At 40.7% G+C, this 22,046-nt stretch overlaps 1 protein-coding gene across 3 annotated transcripts in view; it reads left to right on the top strand.

Moving 5' to 3' along the window:
* The window catches only part of LOC307019237 (glycogen debranching enzyme-like), a 45,660-nt gene that overhangs the window by 11,001 nt on the left and 12,613 nt on the right, over nucleotides 1-22,046 (top strand). For all 3 annotated transcript variants that reach the window (XM_079649959.1, XM_079649961.1, XM_079649960.1), the window contains 2 exons: nucleotides 9,303-9,428; nucleotides 13,735-13,945. In XM_079649959.1, the coding sequence (XP_079506085.1) occupies nucleotides 9,303-9,428; nucleotides 13,735-13,945 (337 nt within the window). The remainder of the gene's footprint in view (nucleotides 1-9,302; nucleotides 9,429-13,734; nucleotides 13,946-22,046) is intronic.

Below are 22,046 nucleotides of genomic sequence, written 5' to 3'. Positions count from 1 at the left end.
CGGGTTGCGGAACTAATTGGCAATATGTGCGGGTAGCGGGGCGGGTTCGGTACTGCACGTCACGGGTGCGGGGCGGGAGCGGGTCTTGAAAATCAGACCCGTGCAGGACTCTGCCAGATAGAAGACACCGACGAGAAACCAAGGTGCATTATTAGCCACCCAGGCTTTAGAGAAGGCTGTCTCAGTGTTTGGACACTGAAAATAGCGTATCTTCAATACAAACAACAACACAGAGCAGTTGATGGCCCACTACACCAGTAAGTAAATATTGATTGACCCAACTGCCTATTGCAGCTTTGCTTTCATATAATACTTTTAGTCGCTACAGATATGGTAAACTTTTAAAGATACCATTAAACTCTTTCAAGCAGTCAAAAACAGCTTGGCTTTTATTTTTTCTGTGTATGCAAGTTCAATGTATGCTTGGGAAAAGAAACAACTACACATGTGAGGAAATATATAAGAGGTCGATGATTCTGTCAAGCAGTCATGTATAACCTCATATTTATTTTGTACAAGTAAAATACAAATATCATGTTATAAGCCAATTTGTAACCATTGCTACATAATAGTACTACATAACATTTTATTTTTCTCCAAATATATTTATAATCTGTATACTTTTTTTTCATTAGGAAGTATCGATATACAGCTTATCGACAGTTTGTACGTTGGTGCTGGGGTGTACTCGGCCCAAAAATCAGAGTCCCGCTGCCTGCATGTGCTGTAACCGAGATACGGAAGACTTACCCTGAACCGGGAGGCCGCTATCAGGGATTTCAATGGCCAAATCTGTAATTTGACATAAGTCATGCAGCTGAACTGGTTAAAATGGTTTCGCATGATGTAAATAATTTACAAAGTACATCATTTATAATATTATTTTTCCAAAGAAACATGTAAATATAACAACATTTTCCAAATCACAAATTTGTAAGATTGTATTAATTTACTGTTTGATAAATAAAAAAGGGTTCTTTTGTTAATTTTTCACTTGTAACATGTTATCTTTATTGCAGTGTACATTAGTCTATTTTGGTATACAGGACTGTCTCAGAAAATTAGAATATTGTGATAAAGTTCTTTATTTTCTGTAATGCAATTAAAAAAAAACAAAAATGTCATACATTCTGGATTCATTACAAATCAACTGAAATATTGCAAGCCTTTTATTATTTTAATATTGCTGATTATGGCATACAGCTTAAGAAAACTCAAATATCCTATCTCTAAATATTAGAATATCATGAAAAAGTATACTAGTAGGGTGTTCAACGAATCACTTGAATCGTCTAATTAACTCGAAACACCTGCAAGGGTTTCCTGAGCCTTGAAAAACACTCAGCTTGGTTCAGTAAACTAAATCACAAGTATGGGGAAGACTGCTGATCTGACTGCTGTCCAGAGGACCGTCATTGACACCCTCCATCAGGAGGGTAAGACACAAAAAGAAATTTCTCAAAGAGCAAGCTGTTCACAGAGTGCAGTTTCAAAGCACATCCACAAAAAGTCTGTTGGAAGGGGGAAATGTGGCAGGAAACGCTGCACAACCAAGAGAGATGACCGCAGCCTTAACAGCAATGTGAAGAAGAGTCGCTTCCAGAATTTGGGGGAGCTTCAAAGACAGTGGACTGAAGCTGGAGTCCAGGTATCAAAAGTCACTGTTCACAGACGTGTCCGGGAAATGGGCTACAATAGCCGTATTCCCATGGTCAAGCCACTTCTGAACTCAAGACAACGGAAGAGGCGTCTGACTTGGGCTAAGGAAAAGAAGCACTGGACAGTTGCACAGTGGTCCAAAGTCCTCTTTTCAGACGAAAGCAAGTTTTGTATTTCATTTGGAAGTCAAGGCGCCAGAGTCTGGAGAAAGGCTGGAGAGGAGCAAAATCCAAGTTGCTTGAAATCCAGTGTGAAGTTCCCACAGTCAGCGATGGTTTGGGGAGCCATGTCAGCTGCTGGTGTTGGTCCACTGTGTTTCATCAAGCCCAGAGTTATGCAGCTGTGTACCAAGAGATTTTAGAGCACTACATGCTTCCGTCTGCTCTATGGAGATGAGGAATTCATTTTCCAGCATGATCTGGCACCTGCCCACAGTGCCAAAACCACCAGTAACTGGTGTACTGACCATGGCATTACTGTCCTCGATTGGCCTGCAAATTCCCCTGACCTGAACCCCATAGAGAATATGTGGGGTATTGTGAAGAAGAAGCTGAAAGACACCAGACCCAACAATGCTAATGAGCTAAAGGCCGCTATTGAAGCATCCTGGGCATCCATAACACCTCAGCAATGCCACAGGCTGATTGCCTCCATGCCACGCCGCATTGATGCAGTAATCCGTGCAAAAGGATTCCCAACCAAGTACTGAGTGCATTAATGGACATTTTCAAATGTTTGATTGTGTTTTGCTGTTATAAATCTTTTTTTTTTACTTGGTCTGAGGAACTATTCTAATTTTTTGAGATAGGATTTTTGAGTTTTCTTAAGCTGTATGCCATAATCAGCAATATTAAAATAATAAAAGGCTTGCAATATTTCAGTTGATTTGTAATGAATCCAGAATGTATGACATTTTTGTTTTTTTAATTGCATTACAGAAAATAAAGAACTTTATCACAATATTCTAATTTTCTGAGACAGTCCTGTATGTGCGAGCCCACAAATAATTAAAAGTGGTAAAAATAATAAAGATATTCAGACGTAATTCATTTTTGGCCTTACTTATTTCACTTCAACTTTTATATATTTCAGTCACTAGGCAAGTTCACTGTACTCTGGTGACATTTAGCTCAAGCTGGCATAACACCTGTAGTAACTTAATTCTGACCCGAGTTTTGTGCACAATCTTCCAGCACCCATGATCAATGTTTATAGCAATCAGGAAACATTCACAGCTCACAACTACACATCGCTTCCCCATCATGAATTGTTAGAGAAAAAAAGTTTAGCGAGGACCGGTTACACATATGTTGAGCGAAAATAGCGGAAGGATACAAAACAAACAATCCAGACGAGGCTGGTGTTGGCCACGTGTGACGTCACACAGCTGGGTTAATGGCTGGCAAGCTTTTCGCTTCCGGAGCGGAATAACACGGGAAAGTGGCACACATTTCATGTTATTTGGGGGGTATTTATGGAAAGAATCATTGATGTTGATATGTCAAATGAAACAGTGGAAAGTGATGGTGTGTAGTTATGCTAAAACAATGTCGGACACCGTAATCTTCTCTGGTCCCCTCCCCAATCTGATCAATGATGACATGTATAGCCGCATGTCATCATTTCAGCGCTGGTTGTCTTGGTGGTGCCCAGCAAACAATGTGGGCTTCGTGAATAATTGGACAGCCTTCTGGGGAAAACCTGGTCTGATTAAGAGAGACGGCATTCATCCTACTTTGGAAGGTGCAAATCTCATTTCGGCAAACATTTCAGGGCTCTGTGGACTTAATCCATGACAAACTGGAGTTGAGACCAGGAGGCAGAGTCGCAGTCTTACACGCTTCTCTGCGCTCTCTCCTAGGCAGTCATCCATAGGAATCCCGACCCCAATAAAATACCCAATATTAACGGTGTGTGTGTCTGCCCAAGGACAATTTAAGGTAAAACCTAATAGAGGTGTCATACATAATAACCTAATAAAAGTAAATGTAACAACTACTACAGTGCAACAAAACAGGAAGATTAAATGTGGTCTCTTAAACATAAGATCTCTAGCATCTAAAGCAATACTGGTAAATGATTTAATATCAGATTATAATATTGATATATGCTGTCTCACTGAAACTTGGTTGAGACATGAAGAATATGTCAGCATAAATGAGGCCACTCCACCCAGCCATATCAATACTCATATTGCCCGAGGCACGGGCCGAGGAGGTGGAGTTGCAGCAATCTTTGACTCAAGTTTACTTATCAATACTAAACAAAAATTAAATTATACCTCCTTTGAAAGCCTCATTTTCAGTCTTACGCATCCGACCTGGAAAACTTTGCAGCCAATCTTATTTGTTACAGTGTACCGTGCACCAGGTCCTTATTCAGAATTCTTATCAGAATTCTCTGAGTTTTTATCAGCTTTGGTACTTAAAACAGATAAAGTAATTATCGTAGGTGACTTTAATATTCATGTTGACGATGATAAAAATAGCCTTACTGTTGCATTTAATTCTATATTAGATTCTGTTGGTTTCTGTCAGAGTGTAAATAAACCAACCCACTGCTATAATCACACTCTTGACCTTGTTCTGACTTATGGTATTGAAATTGAGCAACTATTAGTCGAACCGCATAATCCTGCTTTATCCGACCATTTCTTAGTAACTTTTGAAGTACTGTTACTAGACTACAAAGCATTAGCCAAAAGCTCCTGCAGCAGAAACCTATCTGTTAGTGCTATAGCCAAATTTAAGGAAGAGATTCCACCAATACTTAACTCGATAGCATGTCTGCATGTAGGGGAGGAAACTTATACAAAATGTACACCCCCCCAAATTGATCATGTTGTTGATAGTGCTACAGATGCGCTGCGAATAAAATTAGACTCTGTTGCTCCTTTGAAAAAGAAGAAAATAAAACAACATAGATTAGCTCCATGGCATAATGCCGAAACCCGCAAAATAAAGCAAAAGTCGAGACAACTTGAAAGGATATGGCGTTCCACTAAACTTGAAGAATCTCGTTTAATTTGGCATATTACTCTCAATGAATATAAGAAAGCACTGCGTAAAGCGAGAGCAGCATACTACTCTTCATTAATAGATGAGAATAAGAATAATGCAAGATTTCTTTTCAGCACTGTAGCCAGGCTGACAGAGAGCCACAGCTCGACTGAGCCTTCTATTCCCATAGCACTCAGTAGTAATGATTTTATGTGCTTTTTTAACGATAAAATTGTTACTCTTAGAAACAAAATCAATGACCTCTTGCCTTTGACCAGTATAGTGTTATCAACAGCTCCCGGAAACGTAAGTTCTAATAATATTACACTAGATAGTAAACTAGAATGCTTTTCAGCCATAAACCTTGAACAATTAAATTCAATGATTCTCTCTTCTAAACCATCAACGTGTATCTTAGACCCGATTCCAACTAAGCTGTTAAAAGAAGTTTTTCCATTAATTAGCACTTCTTTATTAAATATTATGAATATGTCTTTATTATCAGGCTATGTTCCAAAATCATTCAAAGTAGCAGTGATAAAACCGCTTCTTAAAAAGCACAACCTCGATCCAGAGGTTTTAGCCAACTATAGACCTATTTCTAATCTTCCGTTCCTCTCAAAAATTCTTGAGAAAGCAGTCGCAAAACAGCTGTGTGATTACTTAAGAAACTATGATTTATTTGAAGATTTTCAGTCTGGCTTTAGAACACAACATAGCACAGAGACAGCTCTGGTTAAAGTCACAAATGACATTCTAATAGCCTCTGACAAGGGACTTGTCTCTATTCTTGTCTTACTCGATCTTAGTGCTGCATTTGATACTATCGACCATGATATCCTATTGCAAAGACTAGAGCACTTAGTTGGCATACAGGGAACTGCTTTAGGCTGGTTTAGGTCTTATCTATCTGAACGCTCTCAGTTTGTACGTGTCAACGATGAATCTTCCATGCAAACCAAAGTTAGCCATGGAGTGCCACAGGGCTCAGTGCTTGGACCTATTTTGTTCACCCTATATATGCTTCCATTAGGCAATATTATAAGGAATCATTCTGTAAACTTTCATTGTTATGCGGATGATACTCAACTATATTTATCAATCAAGCCTGATGAAATTAATCATCTAAATAAAATTCAAGACTGCCTCAAGGACTTAAAAACGTGGATGACCTTAAATTTTTTGATGTTAAACACGACCAAAACTGAAGTTATTGTACTTGGCCCGAAGAATCTACGAAACAAATTATCTAAAGATATATTAACTATGGATGGCATTAATTTGGCCTCCAGTGAGACTGTAAGGAATCTTGGTGTTATATTTGATCAGGATTTATCCTTTAACGCCCACATAAAATCAATTTCAAGGACCGCCTACTTCCATCTACGTAACATTGCAAAAATCAGGCATATCTTGCCTCAAAACGATGCAGAGAAACTAGTCCATGCATTTGTTACTTCAAGGCTGGATTATTGTAACTCCTTATTATCAGGGTGTACCAAGAAGTCAGTCAAGTCGCTTCAGCTGATTCAAAATGCTGCAGCTCGTGTACTAACCAGAGTTAGGAAAAGGGACCACATTACTCCTGTTCTGGCTGCCTTACACTGGCTCCCTATAGAACACAGGATAGAATTTAAAATTCTTCTTCTCGCCTACAAAGCCCTTAATGGGCAGGCGCCATCTTACCTTAAAGAACTCATTATACCCTATTGTCCTACTAGGGCATTGCGTTCCAAGAATGCAGGGTTGTTGGTTGTTCCTAGAGTCTCTAAAAGTACAATGGGAGCCAGAGCCTTTTCTTATCAAGCTCCACTTTTGTGGAATCAGCTTCCAGTTTGTGTTCGGACGGCAGACACCCTATCCGTTTTTAAGAGTGCGCTTAAGACTTTCCTTTTTGATAAAGCTTATAGTTAGGGCTGATTAGATTCAGCCCCTAGTTTTGCTGATATAGGCTTAGTTTGTCGGGGGACATCTTACTTCTTCCTTCTCTCTGTCTATACCTGTGTACTCTCATGTTCCGATTAACCCAGCTTCCCCAAATTTCTTTCTTTTTGGTGTCTATATACGCCGGGATCCGGAGTCATGGATGATCCTGCGGTCCTGTGTCATGGATTGCGAGTCCTGGATCTTGAGTCGTGGCTGCGGTCCTGGATCATAAGTCCTGGATGGATATCCTCGTGGATTCATCTTCTTATTATACACACATGCATTTCAAAACATTTGGACTACCTATGTTGCAAATGTATTATCTTTTCAATTTACACACGGCATCTATTGCACGTCTGTCCGTCCTGGGAGAGGGATCCCTCCTCTGTTGCTCTCCCTGAGGTTTCTCCCATTTTTCCCTTTAAACTGTGGGGTTTTCTCTGGAAGTTTTTCCTTGTACGATGTGAGGGTCTAAGGACAGAGGGTGTCGTATTGTCATACTGATATTCTGTACAAACTGTGAAGTCCACTGAGACAAATGTAACATTTGTGATATTGGGCTATATAAATAAACATTGATTGATTGATTGATTGATGAAGCGATTTATTAACACAGAATAACATTTATTTTGGACATTACATGGACTTTAAGAGCCTCCTCTGTCCTCCACTCGTTAACTGTATTACTGGCACCTGTTTGAACTCGTTATCAGTATAAAAGACACCTGTCCACAACCTCAAACAGTCACACTCCAAACTCCACTATGGCCAAGACCAAAGAGCTGTCAAAGGACACCAGAAACAAAATTGTAGATGGGGACTGCTGGCTGGCTGGCTTGGAAGACTGAATCTGCAATAGGTAAGAAGCTTGGTGTGAAGAAATCAACTGTGGGAGCAATTATTAGAAAATGGAAGACATACAAGACCACTGATAATCTCCCTGGATCTGGGGCTCCACGCAAGATCTCACCCAGTGGGGTCAAAATGATCACAAGAACGGTGAGCAAAAATCCCAGAACCACACGGGGGGACCTAGCCAATGACCTGCAGAGAGCTGGGACCAAAGTAACAAAGGCTACCATCAGTAACACACTACGCCGCCAGGGACTCAAATCCTGCAGTGCCAGACGTGTCCCTCTGCTTAAGCCAGTACATGTCCAGGCCCGTCTGAAGTTTGCTAGAGAGCATTTCGATGATCCAGAAGAGGATTGGGAGAATGTCATATGGTCAGATGAAACCAAAATAGAACTTTTTGGTAAAAACTCAACTAGACGTGTTTGGAGGAGAAAGAATGCTGAGTTGCATCCAAAGAACACCATACCTACTGTGAAACATGGGGGTGGAAACATCATGCTTTGGGGCTGTTTTTCTTTAAAAGGGACCAGGACGACTGATCCGTGTAAAGGAAAGAATGAATGGGGCCATGTATCGTTAGATTTTGAGTGACAACCTCCTTCCATCAGCAAGGGCATTGAAGATGAAACGTGGCTGGGTCTTTCAGAATGACAATGATCCCAAACACACCGCCTGGGCAACGAAGTAGTGGCTTCGTAAGAAGCATTTCAAGGTCCTGGAGTGGCCTAGCCAGTCTCCAGATCTCAACCCCATAGAAAATCTTTGGAGGGAGTTGAAAGTCCGTGTTGCCCAGCGACAGCCCCAAAACATCACTGCTCTAGAGGAGATCTGCATCGAGGAATGGGCCAAAACACCAGCAACAGTGTGTGAAAACCTTGTGAAGAATTACAGAAAACGTTTGACCTCTGTCATTGCCAACAAAGGGTATATAACAAAGTATTGAGATTAACTTTTGTTATTGACCAAATACTTATTTTCCACCATAATTTGCAAATAAATTCTTTAAAAATCAGACAATGTGATTTTCTGGATTTTTTTTTTTTTCTCATTTTGACTCTCATAGTTGAGGTATACCTAGGATGAAAATTACAGGCCTTTCATCTTTTTAAGTGGGAGAACTTGCACAATTGGTGGCTGACTAAATACTTTTTTGCCCCACTGTATACTATTCTGAAATGGACCAATCTGCACAGTGACTACTTTTGGTACTTTAACTATAACTAATACTTTTCTAATTTGACTTGTAACAGAGTGTATTCCTTCACAAGATCTGAGTACTTCTTCCACCTCTGTCTGATTTGAAACTCTTCCATTAACACCCTGAGTAAGTTTGTAGCTGTGTGTTTTGCTCCACCTTTTGGTAAATACAACCGCAGCAGCTTGACCACAAAGCGATTAAGGCCCCAGCCACACGGAGACAAAAACGAACAGAGGTCGATATCAAAAAAGTCATCACGGAATCGGCTCAATAAACGTGTCCATCCACACGAAACCGCTCGACCTGCTGGAGACGCTGTAGTATATATGCCGGGCCTGTAAGTGGCGCTGTACTTTGGCCACAGAATACACCAAAAGCAGTGAAGAAGACCGCCCGAGCATTTGTCTGTCTTGTCTGAAAATATTGCCCTAACAGAACTTCAAAAATTAATATGTTCTTTTAAATTAGCATTTAACCCCAACTTGTTTTAACCATAACAAAATATTGTAATAGAGTTACTGGCACCAGAAAAAAACTACACTTTTTTGAATGAATGTGTGAAAACCCACTGAAAACAAGAGAAAAAAATATCTCAGTATCTGAAAAAGTGCTTCATGGAAGTGAATGTTTATAACTACAGTAACCTTTGTTTTGCTCTCTTACAGGTGGCCAGGGTTTGTTTAACTTGGGAGATCTTCTGAATATGTTGCCTCAACACCTGAAGCAGATTCGAGTCCTAATGCTCAATGAAAAGGAGAATTTAGAGAGGTCCCTGTTCAGACTGGAACAAGGTAATGCTTCTTCCAAACAACATTTGTTTCTCAAGCAACTCATTTACCTAGATCTATGTTTATCATCTGTTCCTCTATACATAAACACATATTGGTGGTGAGTTCAGGTTATGCACTGTAAGGGTCTAGAAGTTCAATGGCCCCCAGCAAGTGTGCAGGGAATTGGTATTGGACCTTTATCAGGAAGGAATGCAAGTAGAACATTCTTTGGTTGAGTGAAATAAAACGACATGAAAGAACCAAGAAAAAGAAATGAAAATTTAAAAAAAGCGGGATTTGAATATATGAAAAAGATATCGACCTTTACAATGGATATTGCAGGGATTTAGTATAAGAACTTGGAAAGTGGTTTATTTTTGTATTCAGTGTCTTTAGAGCAGGATTTTAATGTGACACATGCCCCTAGTAACATAGAAGTCAGTAACAACTTTTAGTTACCACATTACAGTTCATGAACAGAGCAGCAGAGATCTGTGTGTGAGTTTGAAGGAGGGATTGTCTTGCATGTTACATTACTGATGTTGAGACAAGAGAAGTCTTCTTTTTTATTATTATATAGAATCCACATAAACATTATTGGCACAGCCATAAGCAATCAAACATAAGAGTTTGTCTTTTATTAAAGGGGCCCTATTGTGCTTTTTCAGGTGTTCCCTTTCCTGTAGTGTGCTATATAGGTTTTTGTGTATGTAAATGGTCTGAATCAGAATCATTCTTTTTGCCCGGTACAGTACGTTTTACACATCCAAGGAATTTGTTTTGGTGTATGGTGGTGCAAAAATAAAGGAAATAAGGAAAAAACTCTAAGCATTTGACCAATCATAACAGAGCCAGCTAACCAGTCAGAGCAGACTTGGCTCTGGTTTCAGACAGAGGGTGAAAAGAGGTGCTGCAGCACATATGTATGTATGTACATATGAGAAGAATAAAGAGCTTTTTGAAGCCTGACACATCAAATAATAGTCAGAAAATTCAATTTTTTTTAAATTGAGGTGTTTATTGAACCTTTTATCAAAATACAACAGCAACATATTTGGTAATTATTGACATATATGATTTTTTTTTGTATCATATTTGATACGTCAGGCCTTTATGGCAATGTATTGAACAAAACAACGTCTCCTTTTGACACAAAAACAAATATTGATTATTACATTTGGAACATTTGGAACATGTCACAACCCGAACCAACAGGCTGCGACAAAGAAGGGAGATGCGTGCCACAACGTAAGGGGTATTGCGCTCCTTGATCTTTTGGGGGTTCCAGCTACACTGTCCCAGGTGCCACCCGTGTGGCTGATTAGACGACAGCCCCGCCCACCTCGGGGAACCTGCTAAGACAAACACAAGCAGGCACCCTGGAGTGGGCGGGGCCGTCAAACATTTCAACTGATTTTGTTCAGTTTTTTTTTAACAGGAGCCCTTTTTTTTCTCTCCCTTTCCTGCACTTGTAAGGAAAGTGCCAACAGAAGCCTGAAACCTTTGCAAGGCCATGGGTTTTATCCTGGGCCTCAAGTTTCTTCTGGTCTCTTCTGTAGAGGTTCCATGCATTGATAACTGCCACTGTGACAGTGTGCCACTAAATGTACATGTACCATCTTCGGGATTTGAAGCTGAATTTGTAGAGTGCAGACAGCATATCAAGGAGGTCAACACCTCCCATGAACTTGTTGTATGCTTCAACAATGGCTGGTTTGGGAACCATAATGTGTGTCTTGGTTTTTCGATCCCACCTTTTCACACTTCCAGTTGGTTCGATGCCAACATAAGAGGAGAGTAGGTTCACAGCTTTGTTGTCAAACCATCTAACGATGATGATGTTTTCCTAGTTTACTCTGAAGTCCATTGACCCTCTTCCCTTTTTCTTGAGCTCTTTTTCATCCATCATGTTGCAGTCTTTGACCCTGTTCATTCGGACAGTGCCTATGTAGTGGATTCCTCTCTCTTTCAGGTGGTCGACCAGTAGAACTGATGTGAAATAGTTGTCTGCAAAGACTTTGTGATTTCTTCCTGCTGGAAGGGTTGATGTCATTTTCAGGACAACATCTCCAGTTAGACCAACATCAGATCTCTCCTTGTCTGGATTTTCTGGACCTTGACAAACATCAAAGTCATAAAGGTAGCCACTTTGTCCAGCACGTCCCCACATCTTGAACCCCCATTTGTGAGGCTTTGCTGGCATATAAACACGAAGATGAGACTTTCCCTTGAACGGCACCATAATTTCATCAACTGCATGACATTCTTCAGGAGGTATACATAGGAATTGTTTGCGTAGTTTTTTTAACCATGGCCTGAGTTTCCAGAGTTTGTCTTTCTTTGCATTATCAGACACATTAAAGTTGTCCTGGAAGTGAATCAGTGTCAGAAATTTCAGAAATCGATCTCGAGACATCACACCACAAACTGCATGGTACTTTGTTTCAATCTCCCAATAGGCTCGTAAATTGGGCATCTGTACTAACCCCATGTGCATGTACATACCCAGAACCTGCTCAATTTCTTTGGCAGTTGTGTTGACTGACTTACCCTGCTTCTGTACACTATACAAGTGTGTTTGTTTGTTCTATTAATTCCTGTAGCATTTCATCTGTAACAAACTGTTTGTAATACATGTATGGTGTCCAGTCACACCTGTCTTCAAGAGGCTTCCTCAACACATTCATCAAATTCAACAGCTGGAGGATCATATTGTACATTTCTCCACCTGTATTCTTTCCTTTTCCCTTTGCCTCGTGCTGACTGCTTTGTTGTTGTTGTTGGGCCCTCTACTTCTTTCCTCAACTCTGTGTTCATCTGGTCAACACTTTCCTCCTCTTCACTATCACTATCTGAGCTTCCCTCAGTAAGCTTTGCGTTCCTTTTCCCTGTGCCTCGTGCTGACTGCTTTGTTGTTGTTGTTGTTGGGCTCTCTACTTCTGTCCTCAACTCTGTGCTCATCTGGTCAACACGTTCCTCCTCTTCACTATCACTATCGGAGCTTCCCTCAGTAAGCTTTGCGTCATCATCATCCTCATCTTCTCCTAACTGCTCCATGTCACTTGAATTCCCATCCATAATCATGCTGATGGCATCAGCAACAGAGTATTTCTTTGCCATCTAAAAGTAAATGCAAACACAAATTATGACATCTCTTTTTAACCGCTAGAGCCAATGGAAATAAGGGGAAGTTCCACATATACACACATTACCAAATAAGGAGTGAGAGTGACGCGTAGCCAAAACCGGAAGCTGCATACACACACAAAGGGACAGACACTGACAGACACATTGGATTAACCTATGGATTAACTTTCAGCCGCGTTTTTATCGTTTGTATCGACTTTTGATCAGAATAACAGCTAAGGTGAGATGATGTTCTGTTTTTGCTCCATAAAGCTACGTGTTGTGATGTCTGTTTGAAAAAACACCCCGCAGCCCCCGACTGAGGGGGCTCTCGGGTTTAACAGGTTCATTAAATAATCTAAACAGTGTTTTTGGCATTCTGGTAAGCATAATGCAGATTGCATCATGAAATGTACTACAACGACACATATTTTCCAACGTCACATATTTTCCGGAGAAATGTACTCAAAAACCTGCTGTATACTATTTGATACATACATTATCAACACAATTTCTCTATGAAATAAGCTACAAAATATAAACTGATTATAAGTTGCTTCAATACAGTAAATATTCATAGTGAAATATCAGTAACAATATAAAAGTAATTCTTACCGTAATTTATTCAATATTGGCAAAGATGACGCTTCCAAAAGTGTCTGAAGCGTTACAGGACGGTAGCCATTTTGGATTTGGTCGTTTAAAAGCGCTCTACAGCCTGCAGTGCCCGGATGATCCACCAGAGGGCAGAATACATGTATCACATTGCATACAACAGGTCTTTTAGGAACCTACTAGTCATTTGGATGACGTAGAGATCTCAGAAACTCATGTATCAAATATGATGAACTTGGCGTTATAGGGTTAAAGCATGTCAGAGTGGAAACACTAATATGAACCTGAAGATGAGCTGAACATGGCCCCTTTGACCTCGAAAAAAAGTTATATGAATGCAGTTTCTGTTTCGTATAGTCGGGCTTCCCCCTCTACTCTTGAATCTTGGCATTTCAAATCAGGCTGTAAACAATAATAAGCACAAAGAAGATAGAGTCTGGGCCCGGATATCCGGCATCCCAAAATCCCATGGCTTTTCCCTCTTAATCATCCTCAGACTGATAGCCAATGGGTCCTGAGATTGGTATTTCATGAATACCATGTGCTGAAATAAAGCAATAAATCCCAGAATGTTCTGTGTCCTCAGGGTTCGAGCTCCAGTTCCGCTTGGCTCCCAGCCTTCAGGGGAAGAGGGTGATGGTGCACACCAACTATCCTCTTGAAGGACAGCAGTTTAAACGAAACCTCTTCCGTGTTTTGGCGTGGAGCTACCCAACAGGAAGGGAGGATGACTCTGATAAGTTCTGCTCTCTGGACCTCAAGATTGCTGGGTCCTATCAGTACTACTTTGGATATGGGTAAGACCCGTACAGTTGTGCAATATTATTGTATTGTATTGATGAAAACTGAAGAAATGCAGAGTCAATGCTCTGTGCTGAAAGTAGGGCTGTTGATAGTGTTGTATCATAGTGTACAACAATATGACAACAACATAATAAAACACCTAACATGACACTAACAAAACATCTCGACCTACGAAATAACACTAATCAAAAACTATCCCAGTTCAGCATCCATTATTAGCTTTTTCATGACATTGGTTTCCAGATAAGGAGTATGCAGTAGTTGAATCAAAAGCACCTTTGGACTTCTCATTTGATTTGAAAAGCCAAGCATTAGTTAATCCTTCACTTTGGAAATTGTAGTTCCCTTGTTCCCAACCCAAGTTGAAATGACTTGAAAGTAATTGCTGTCTGGCAGGAGATACTGGAAACTTTATCCGAAGAAGATTGGCCACCGCTGTCTCAACCTGGCCTTACTACCGACAGGGAAACACAAGGAGGGAGAAGAGCTGTCGCATGATAAATCCTCAGGTGAAATTCTGAGTGCGATCAACAATTTAAAGAAAGACCTGAAGGAAGACTTTGCATCAAAATATAATACGGTGATACACTCAATTCAATCTATCGAAGGTGAACTAAAACAATACTCTGGCCGATTAACGGAGGCTGAGGAGCGGCTTAGAGCGGTGGAAGACGATGCCTCAGCGCTGAATAAAACAACGAAACATCTGAGACAACAGGTGGAAAGTTTGGAGGCGAAAATGGAAGACCTGGAAAATCGTAGCCGCAGATCTAATGTGCGACTGATAGGCTTGCCCGAAAACGCTGAAGGGAAGGATGCATGCACCTTTCTGGAAAGATCCTTGAAATTCTGGGTGCTGGATCGTTTTCAGCACCGCTCGCTATTGAAAGGGCGCACAGAGTTCCATCTGGCAGACCGAAGCCAAACGCACCGCCTCAAGCACTTCTGATTAAGTTCTTCAACTACAAGGACAAAACCAAAGTGATGTCGGCTTCATATGAAAAGGGTAAAATCCACTTTGACAAACATCATATCATGTTTTTCCATGACGTCGCCAAGTAGACGGATAAAAAGTGCAGAGCCTACGATGGAGTTAAAACAAGGTGCAGAGACATGGGTCTACGGTATGGAATACAATATCCATCCTCTTTCCGAGTGACACATGATGGCAACTCTCACCTCTTCACTTCTCCTACGGATGTACACACGTTCCTGGAAAAGATCCAGGAGAGGCCCAGAGATTGAACAGTTATGTGAAAGCACCTGGGGAGATTACCATAAAGAATGGCCTACAGCAGCGGTTTTCAAAGTGTGAGGCGCGCCTCCCCTGGGGGGCGCCAGAGAGCTTCAGGGGAGGCGCAGCGTGAGACACAAAAGAACGAGAAAAAGACGAGTAAAGTGACACTTGCCCACTTGTGGCTGTCTGTGGAGACCGAGTTCCCCCACCTCGTCAAAAAGGCTGTAAAAGTGTTCATTCCCTTCACCTCCACCTACCTGTGTGAGTGCAGGTTTTCCGCATTGACTTTGATCAAAAGCAAGTACCGGTCAAGGCTGCAGCCAGAGGATGATCTGCGTTTATTCCTGTGTGCATCAAAGACGCAGACTCATTGTTCCCACTAAAGTAGGGGTGAGTGTAATGAGGAGGCAAAGTTGACGTTCAGTGTGCTACCGAGAGCATATAAGGATTTATCCACCATGTTGAAAATGTTAAACAAAATATGTCTTGAGAACACGGCGTGCGGAAATATACGGGTCGTGCTGCAGCTAGATGTGCCTGTCCTCTGTAAGAAGGTGTCGGCGACTGAGATGCAAGGAAGAACGGCTGTCCACAGGCTGTTCCAACTTTAACAACTGTATAAACTTCCAGGGTAGTGAATTGAACATGCAATTGTAATTGGGTGTGTGGTATATTTTCATGCACGGACACGCATGTTCCACAACACACAAACTGAACAACACTCAATTTTCCGATCGCTACCAGCGTCCTTGCGATCTTGTTATAATAACAAGTGCACGTTACTGATGCAATAAGGTTGAGACCATTCGGGCTTATTCTAGAGGGGTGCAAGGAATAGTCCAAGTAGTGGGGGAGTTTTATACAATATGTTTAAAACATAAAAAGGTTTAAAAAAGTCATTGTTTAATGTTTTTTAGGAGGTCAATCAAATTGGTGCAGTCAGCACGATAGATTCAAACACACATACACAGAGACGAAACAAGAGTAGAGAAACAGTCGGAGTAATTTCAAATGGCGGAAGGTAGACAGCGAAAACAGAGCATTTAATTACATTTTCTCTTACTGGACCTCTTTGAAATGCAATTGAATACCCCTGCATTATAGCAACAACAACAATAATAATAATAATAATAATAATAATAATAATAATAATAACAGCAATAATAATTGGGAGGGGGGGCGCGGCGGTTCTTATGTTCTCTGAGGGGAGGCTCACCTTCCCAAACTTTGAAAACCCCTGGCCTACAGTATATTACTTGTTACTGTAAAAGGACAAAATCTGCTATATATACTGTCAAAGTAAAGTGTTGTCTTTGCAGTCTTTAGCAGTAATAATATTTATGCAGGCTATACACTGGTATAGCTGTTTACAGTTATTATATTACGTTGTTGAAGAAGTGTGTTTTCTGTTATTGATACTGTTAAGAATAAGTGATGTCCTTGAACGGTTCAATCTAAGTTATGCCTTTACACTCCCAAAATCACATTTTATATACGGTAATTTTCATTAGATATAAAACAAATTAATAATCCACATTTTAGATCCTAACAGTGGCAGCTAAACGTGGTGTTTACTTATGAATACATTTTATTTTAAGAGCTTTAAACTTGCTGCCTAGTGAATGAGAACATCAACAAGTTAAAAGGGAAATATTTTATAGAAGTTTTTTGTTTTATTCATTCCCTTTGTTAACATTTCTATAATTTATATGGGAATTAGGGCGGAGCGACACTTTAGGGACTTGTTTGTGGACCTTTATTCTGTTACTCAGTTTTGTGGACCAGATAGCTCCATGATTAGAGTCTTTAGGAGGGAAAGGGATGCTCATCATTTGAGCAAAGGAAGGGGTTAGGTTTGTTTGGGGAATTTCACATGGGGTGTTTTGTTTTATTTGTTTTATGTCATGGTGTGGTTTATTTTTCTGTTCATATTGCGGTCAGCAAATGGGGTCGTGTTAAGCAGTCTGATAGGCAGTTTTATTTCAGTCAGGTGTTTATGGGATTTTGTTATTTTCAGTTTCTTCTAAATACTGTTGTATTTTTGTTTAGATAACAGTGACTTCCAATACAGAATTTAAGATAACTTCATGGAATGTACATGGGCTCAATCATTTATCAAAACTTAAGCAAGTGTTAAATAGAGCTAAGAGGTTGAATTCCAAAATACTGCTTTTACAGGAATCACATTTGCCACAATGTGATATTCATAAGATCCAGAAAAGATGGACTGGTCAGGTCATCGCAGCCTCCTATTTTTCCCATGCTAGAGGGGAGTTAACTGTTATACATAAATCCATTCCTTTTAACATAATTAGGACTATCTCTGACCCAAGAGGCAGATATTCCATCATTCACGGCACCCTTCTTACAGAAACCTTGAATATTGTCAATATACACGGCCCTAATGAGGATGTTACTTTACTCTTCAACATTTTTTTTCTAACTTTATCCTCCCTCCCAGGCCATTATATCATAGGGGGAGACTTCAATTGTGCACTAGAGCCCAGTATAGACAGATCAAGGGGGACAGACTTTTCTCACACCCAAACAAGGAACACCCTTAAACAACTGATCCAGGATTTTAATTTGTGTGAAGTTTGGAGGTCATTTAAACCAGCTTCCAGAGAATATTCTTGTTTTTCCGCCACTCACCAAACACACTCACGTATAGACTATTTCCTGGTTTCTATGGGTCTTATGTCAAGGATTACAAAATGTTGGTATGACAGTACGGTCCTCTCTGACCATTCACCAATTTCATTATTGTTTAATGATCTTCTTATGAATCCACCTAGGTGGCTTTTTCAATCCAGATGGCTACAGGATAGAACATTTGTTGAATTTGTAGGAACCTCTATTTTAGCATGAATACTAACGAAACCTCTCCAACTGTACGCTGGGAAGCGTTTAAGGCAGGGCTATTCAACTACACATTCAGTTGGGCCAGATTTTATAACTACAAAATTCAGCTGGGCCAGACATTCAGCGGCCTGTAAAAAGCGGGTAGTGACACATTTTAAACAAACAGATATTACTGCGATGAAAAACATGCAATTTTTATTCATTGTTCATCTAACAAAGGTACTGCAGAAAGTGCATAAAAACACAACAAATTAGCATTCATTTAACAGAATCTGAAAAAAAAAGTGCACGGTTGTAGCATTACATTTGTTTGCTTTAGAAGTCAAATATTCAGGTTATTTTTTTTGAACCAGGCACATCACAAAGTGCATTTACTGAATACAATAATAGCAGTCTTAATAAATGTCCTCACATACAAAAAAAACAGCTAAAGAGCTCCAATGCAACACAAAGAGGTAGTACTGTAGCAATACTATTTTTTCACTTTTCAAGTAATAACACAAAAATTATACATTTTGGTCACATTTGACCCAGACACATTACAAAGTGCATTTAAATGAATACAGAAAGAACTGTCAAACCCTTCAGTGCACAAAACCATAACACGGGATAAGGGTAACTATATATGAATGAATACCACACTACACGTCTAACTATAGTAAACTAGGTGCTTACTATCACCTCATTTGTGATTTGTCATCGCTGACTTTCTCAATGGGAGAAGCGACATTTTTTGTTTTGAACAAAAGCAGTGATTTTTGGCTCATAGGATGTCAATGCAATCCTAAGACATTGGTGAAGAGTGCTGTCAGTCAGGGAGCAGCGAGTGCTACTTTTGATTGAGTTCATGTGTGAAAAGCGTGTTGATCCAAACATACTGAGCACACAGATCGCTACTTTCTGAACGTTAGGGAACTGCTGTTTTTTGACATCACTCCAAAACTTCGCTGGCCCGTTAGTGCGCTGCATGTCAATAAGTTCCAGTGTATATTTCCCCTTGTCGATGCAGGGGACCACTTCCTTTGCTCTGGTTGATACATCCCCCTCTATTGCAACAGTGAAGGGGTCTCTGGCAAAGCCCATCACCTCTGTGGGCAGAGCAAGTCCATCCAATCGACCGGCAAAGTTCTCTTTCAACCTCGCAATGAAATCTGTCATCACATCCGTGATTTGTGCCGGAGATGTGATGTGTTTGGGGAGTGTCGGAAAATGCACCATCCGACCCGTGCTCAAGTCGGTCGGGAAAAGGTCCAGCTTGACTTGGATCTGCTCCACAAGATCAATGACCGTTTTGTCTCTGTTTACGCTTCAGAGTTGAGAGAGACATGTTTTAGAGTTGCTATCATAGGACCACCGTTACTAGCACCACTAGATGCAGTTTCAAAAAACGTGCTGCGTTGTGGTTTGGTGGCTTCTATGCAACGCGGAGTGTTGCGTTCATGGTCTGTACTAGTGTAGGAATTTGGCTACGGGAGGCTGGGCCACTCGGGAGTTGGTTCTGGGCCGCATCTGGGCCGCGGGCCGCCAGTTGAATAGGCCTGGTTTAAGGCATACATTAGGGGCATGATTATTAGCTATTCTAGCTCGCAGAACAACGCCTTTAAATCCAAATTAAATTCACTGGAGGGTTGTATTAAAGATTTGGAGGATTGGATTGTTACCCAAGATTCCCCAGAACTAATTATCGAGTAACCAGACAGCTGCTAGCTTACTAAGATTAAAACAAAGCTACTACGATCAGGGAGAAAAGGCGGGCAAAATATTGGCTTGTCGTATTAAAAAATTGCAATCTGAAAGGGCTATCAACAGCATTAAAACAAATGGTAAATTAACAAATGACCCTGCAGAAATAAATAATGCTTTTAAAATGTTTTATGAAAAACTTTATACATCCGAACATGAAGATTCAGGCCAACAGGAATATTTTCTAAGTTCATTAGATTTCCCCACTATTTCAACTGATTCAAAAGGAAAACTAGACCATATCATAGGAACTGACGAGCTTTCAGAAGCCACAACCAGCATGACGGGGGGAAAAGCGGCTGGTCCAGATGGTCTTCCTATAGAAATCTATAAACAATTTAAAGATAAGCTACTACAACCACTTTTGGATATGCTGTTGGAGTCATACGAAAAGGAGGACCTACCACCATCTCTTAGAGGGGCACTAATCACTCTGATGCTAAAACCAGGAAAGGACCCCACTGACTGTGCATCGTACAGACCAATCTCACTGCTTAATACAGATAGCAACATTTTATGCAAGACGTTGTCGAGACGCCTAAACAAACTACTGCCTCCCATGATTAAAGACGATCAAAATGGTTTTATTCAGGGAAGGCAAGCTTTTCATAATGTTAGAAGGGTACTAAATATTCTTTATGAAAAAAGAGGGTCACCTAACATGGTAATGCTGTCCTTAGACGCAGAGAAGGCCTTCGACCAAATTGAGTGGGAGTATTTGTTTGAAGTGTTGGAGAGGTTTGGAATAGGCGATGGCTTTCGCAAATGGATCAGGACGATATATAAGAACCCAACAGCTGAAGTGGTGACAAATAATATTACTTCTACATCCTTCCCATTGTACAGATCTACACGTCAGGGCTGCCCCCTCTCCCCATTGCTGTTTGTGTTAGCAATGGAGCCATTTGCCATGGCTATTAGAGACTCTCCATCTATATCTGGGATCTCAGTAGGTGACTTGGATCATCGAATATCACTTTATGTCGACAATGTTGTTCTTTTTTTTATCAAATCTTGAGTATTCTTCACCATCTCTGTTAGAACTAATTACGACCTTTGGGGAATTCTCAGGCTACAAAATAAATATGCATAAATCCTCAATACTTTATCTAAATGAACAAGAGAGGCAGCAACCTAGAATACAAACTCCCTGTTCAGCTCATAGGGAAGGATTGAATGATCTGGTTCCAGCCAACTATAGCCCTGTTGTAGACTCTGTGGTAGAATCGCTTAAAGAGCATCTTGCAGGTTTTTTTCTTCTTCTACATTTATGCTTAAACTTGCTTGAAAATTACAATTAAAAAAAGTGAATGTAGGATTTGATATGTTTTACGAGACATAAGGGCAGGAATTCAGAGGGAGAGGAGCAATTTTGAGATCTGCTCTTAAAAACGGCTTTTTTTTTAAGGTTATAGGCCAAACGCGTCATATTACATAACAAAGGGGAAACATCTCCGCTCTCTGACCGCGGGTATAGTTAGTAGTTGCGTTGAGTTGAGCGGTTGTGTTTTAGTGAGCTGGTATTTTTCGGTAGTTTTACATTGTATTTCACCATTTGTAATCATGATGCAGTATTTTGTTTGTGCAGGTTGCACAAATACCAGCCTGTAAGGACATCGACTACACAGTAAAAAGGACCGGAGCTAGCGTTCGTTCCTGGGTGCGTTGTGCATCCACCTCCCTGCAGAACATACTCTCCACAGCTTTATCAGAAAACCGTATTACTTCTCTCTCCCCCCCTTCGCTGCTCTCTCTCTCTCCCCTCCGGTACACGGCACTATAAGACGTAGTGTGGAGTTGCATTAGGTAACGCTGTGGTGGCTGTACTGCTCCAGCCGTCTCCTTTGTGTTTGTTTGTTTGTTTGTTTGTTTCCTCCTGTCTGTGTTGTTTGTGTGTGCGTGGTGGCTGTCGCTCCTGGCTCCCTGCTCAACCTCCACTCACCTGCTGCAATCAGCTGTGCACCCTCCCCGACTACACACCTGCTTTTCATCAAGCCATTTACAACGGCATATCAACGAAGGCTCCACAACCTTTCTCTGCCAGATCGTCAAGTATCAGCCGTATCTCGCGTCTCTCCTCCGGTACACAGCACCGTAGTGTGGAGCTGCATTAGGTAACGCGAGATACGGCTGATACTTGCGCATTAGTTTCTGTTATGGATCAGTATCAACAGTCCTGGCAGTGACGTTACTATATTATCAATGCTACGTTAGTTATAGCCTGATATATGATAGCTAACTTCACAATGTTG

Source organism: Notothenia rossii (genome assembly GCF_949606895.1).
Source record: "Notothenia rossii genome assembly, chromosome: 9".
NCBI lineage: Eukaryota > Metazoa > Chordata > Actinopteri > Perciformes > Nototheniidae > Notothenia > Notothenia rossii.
This window is presented reverse-complemented; position numbering and strand designations above follow the sequence as displayed.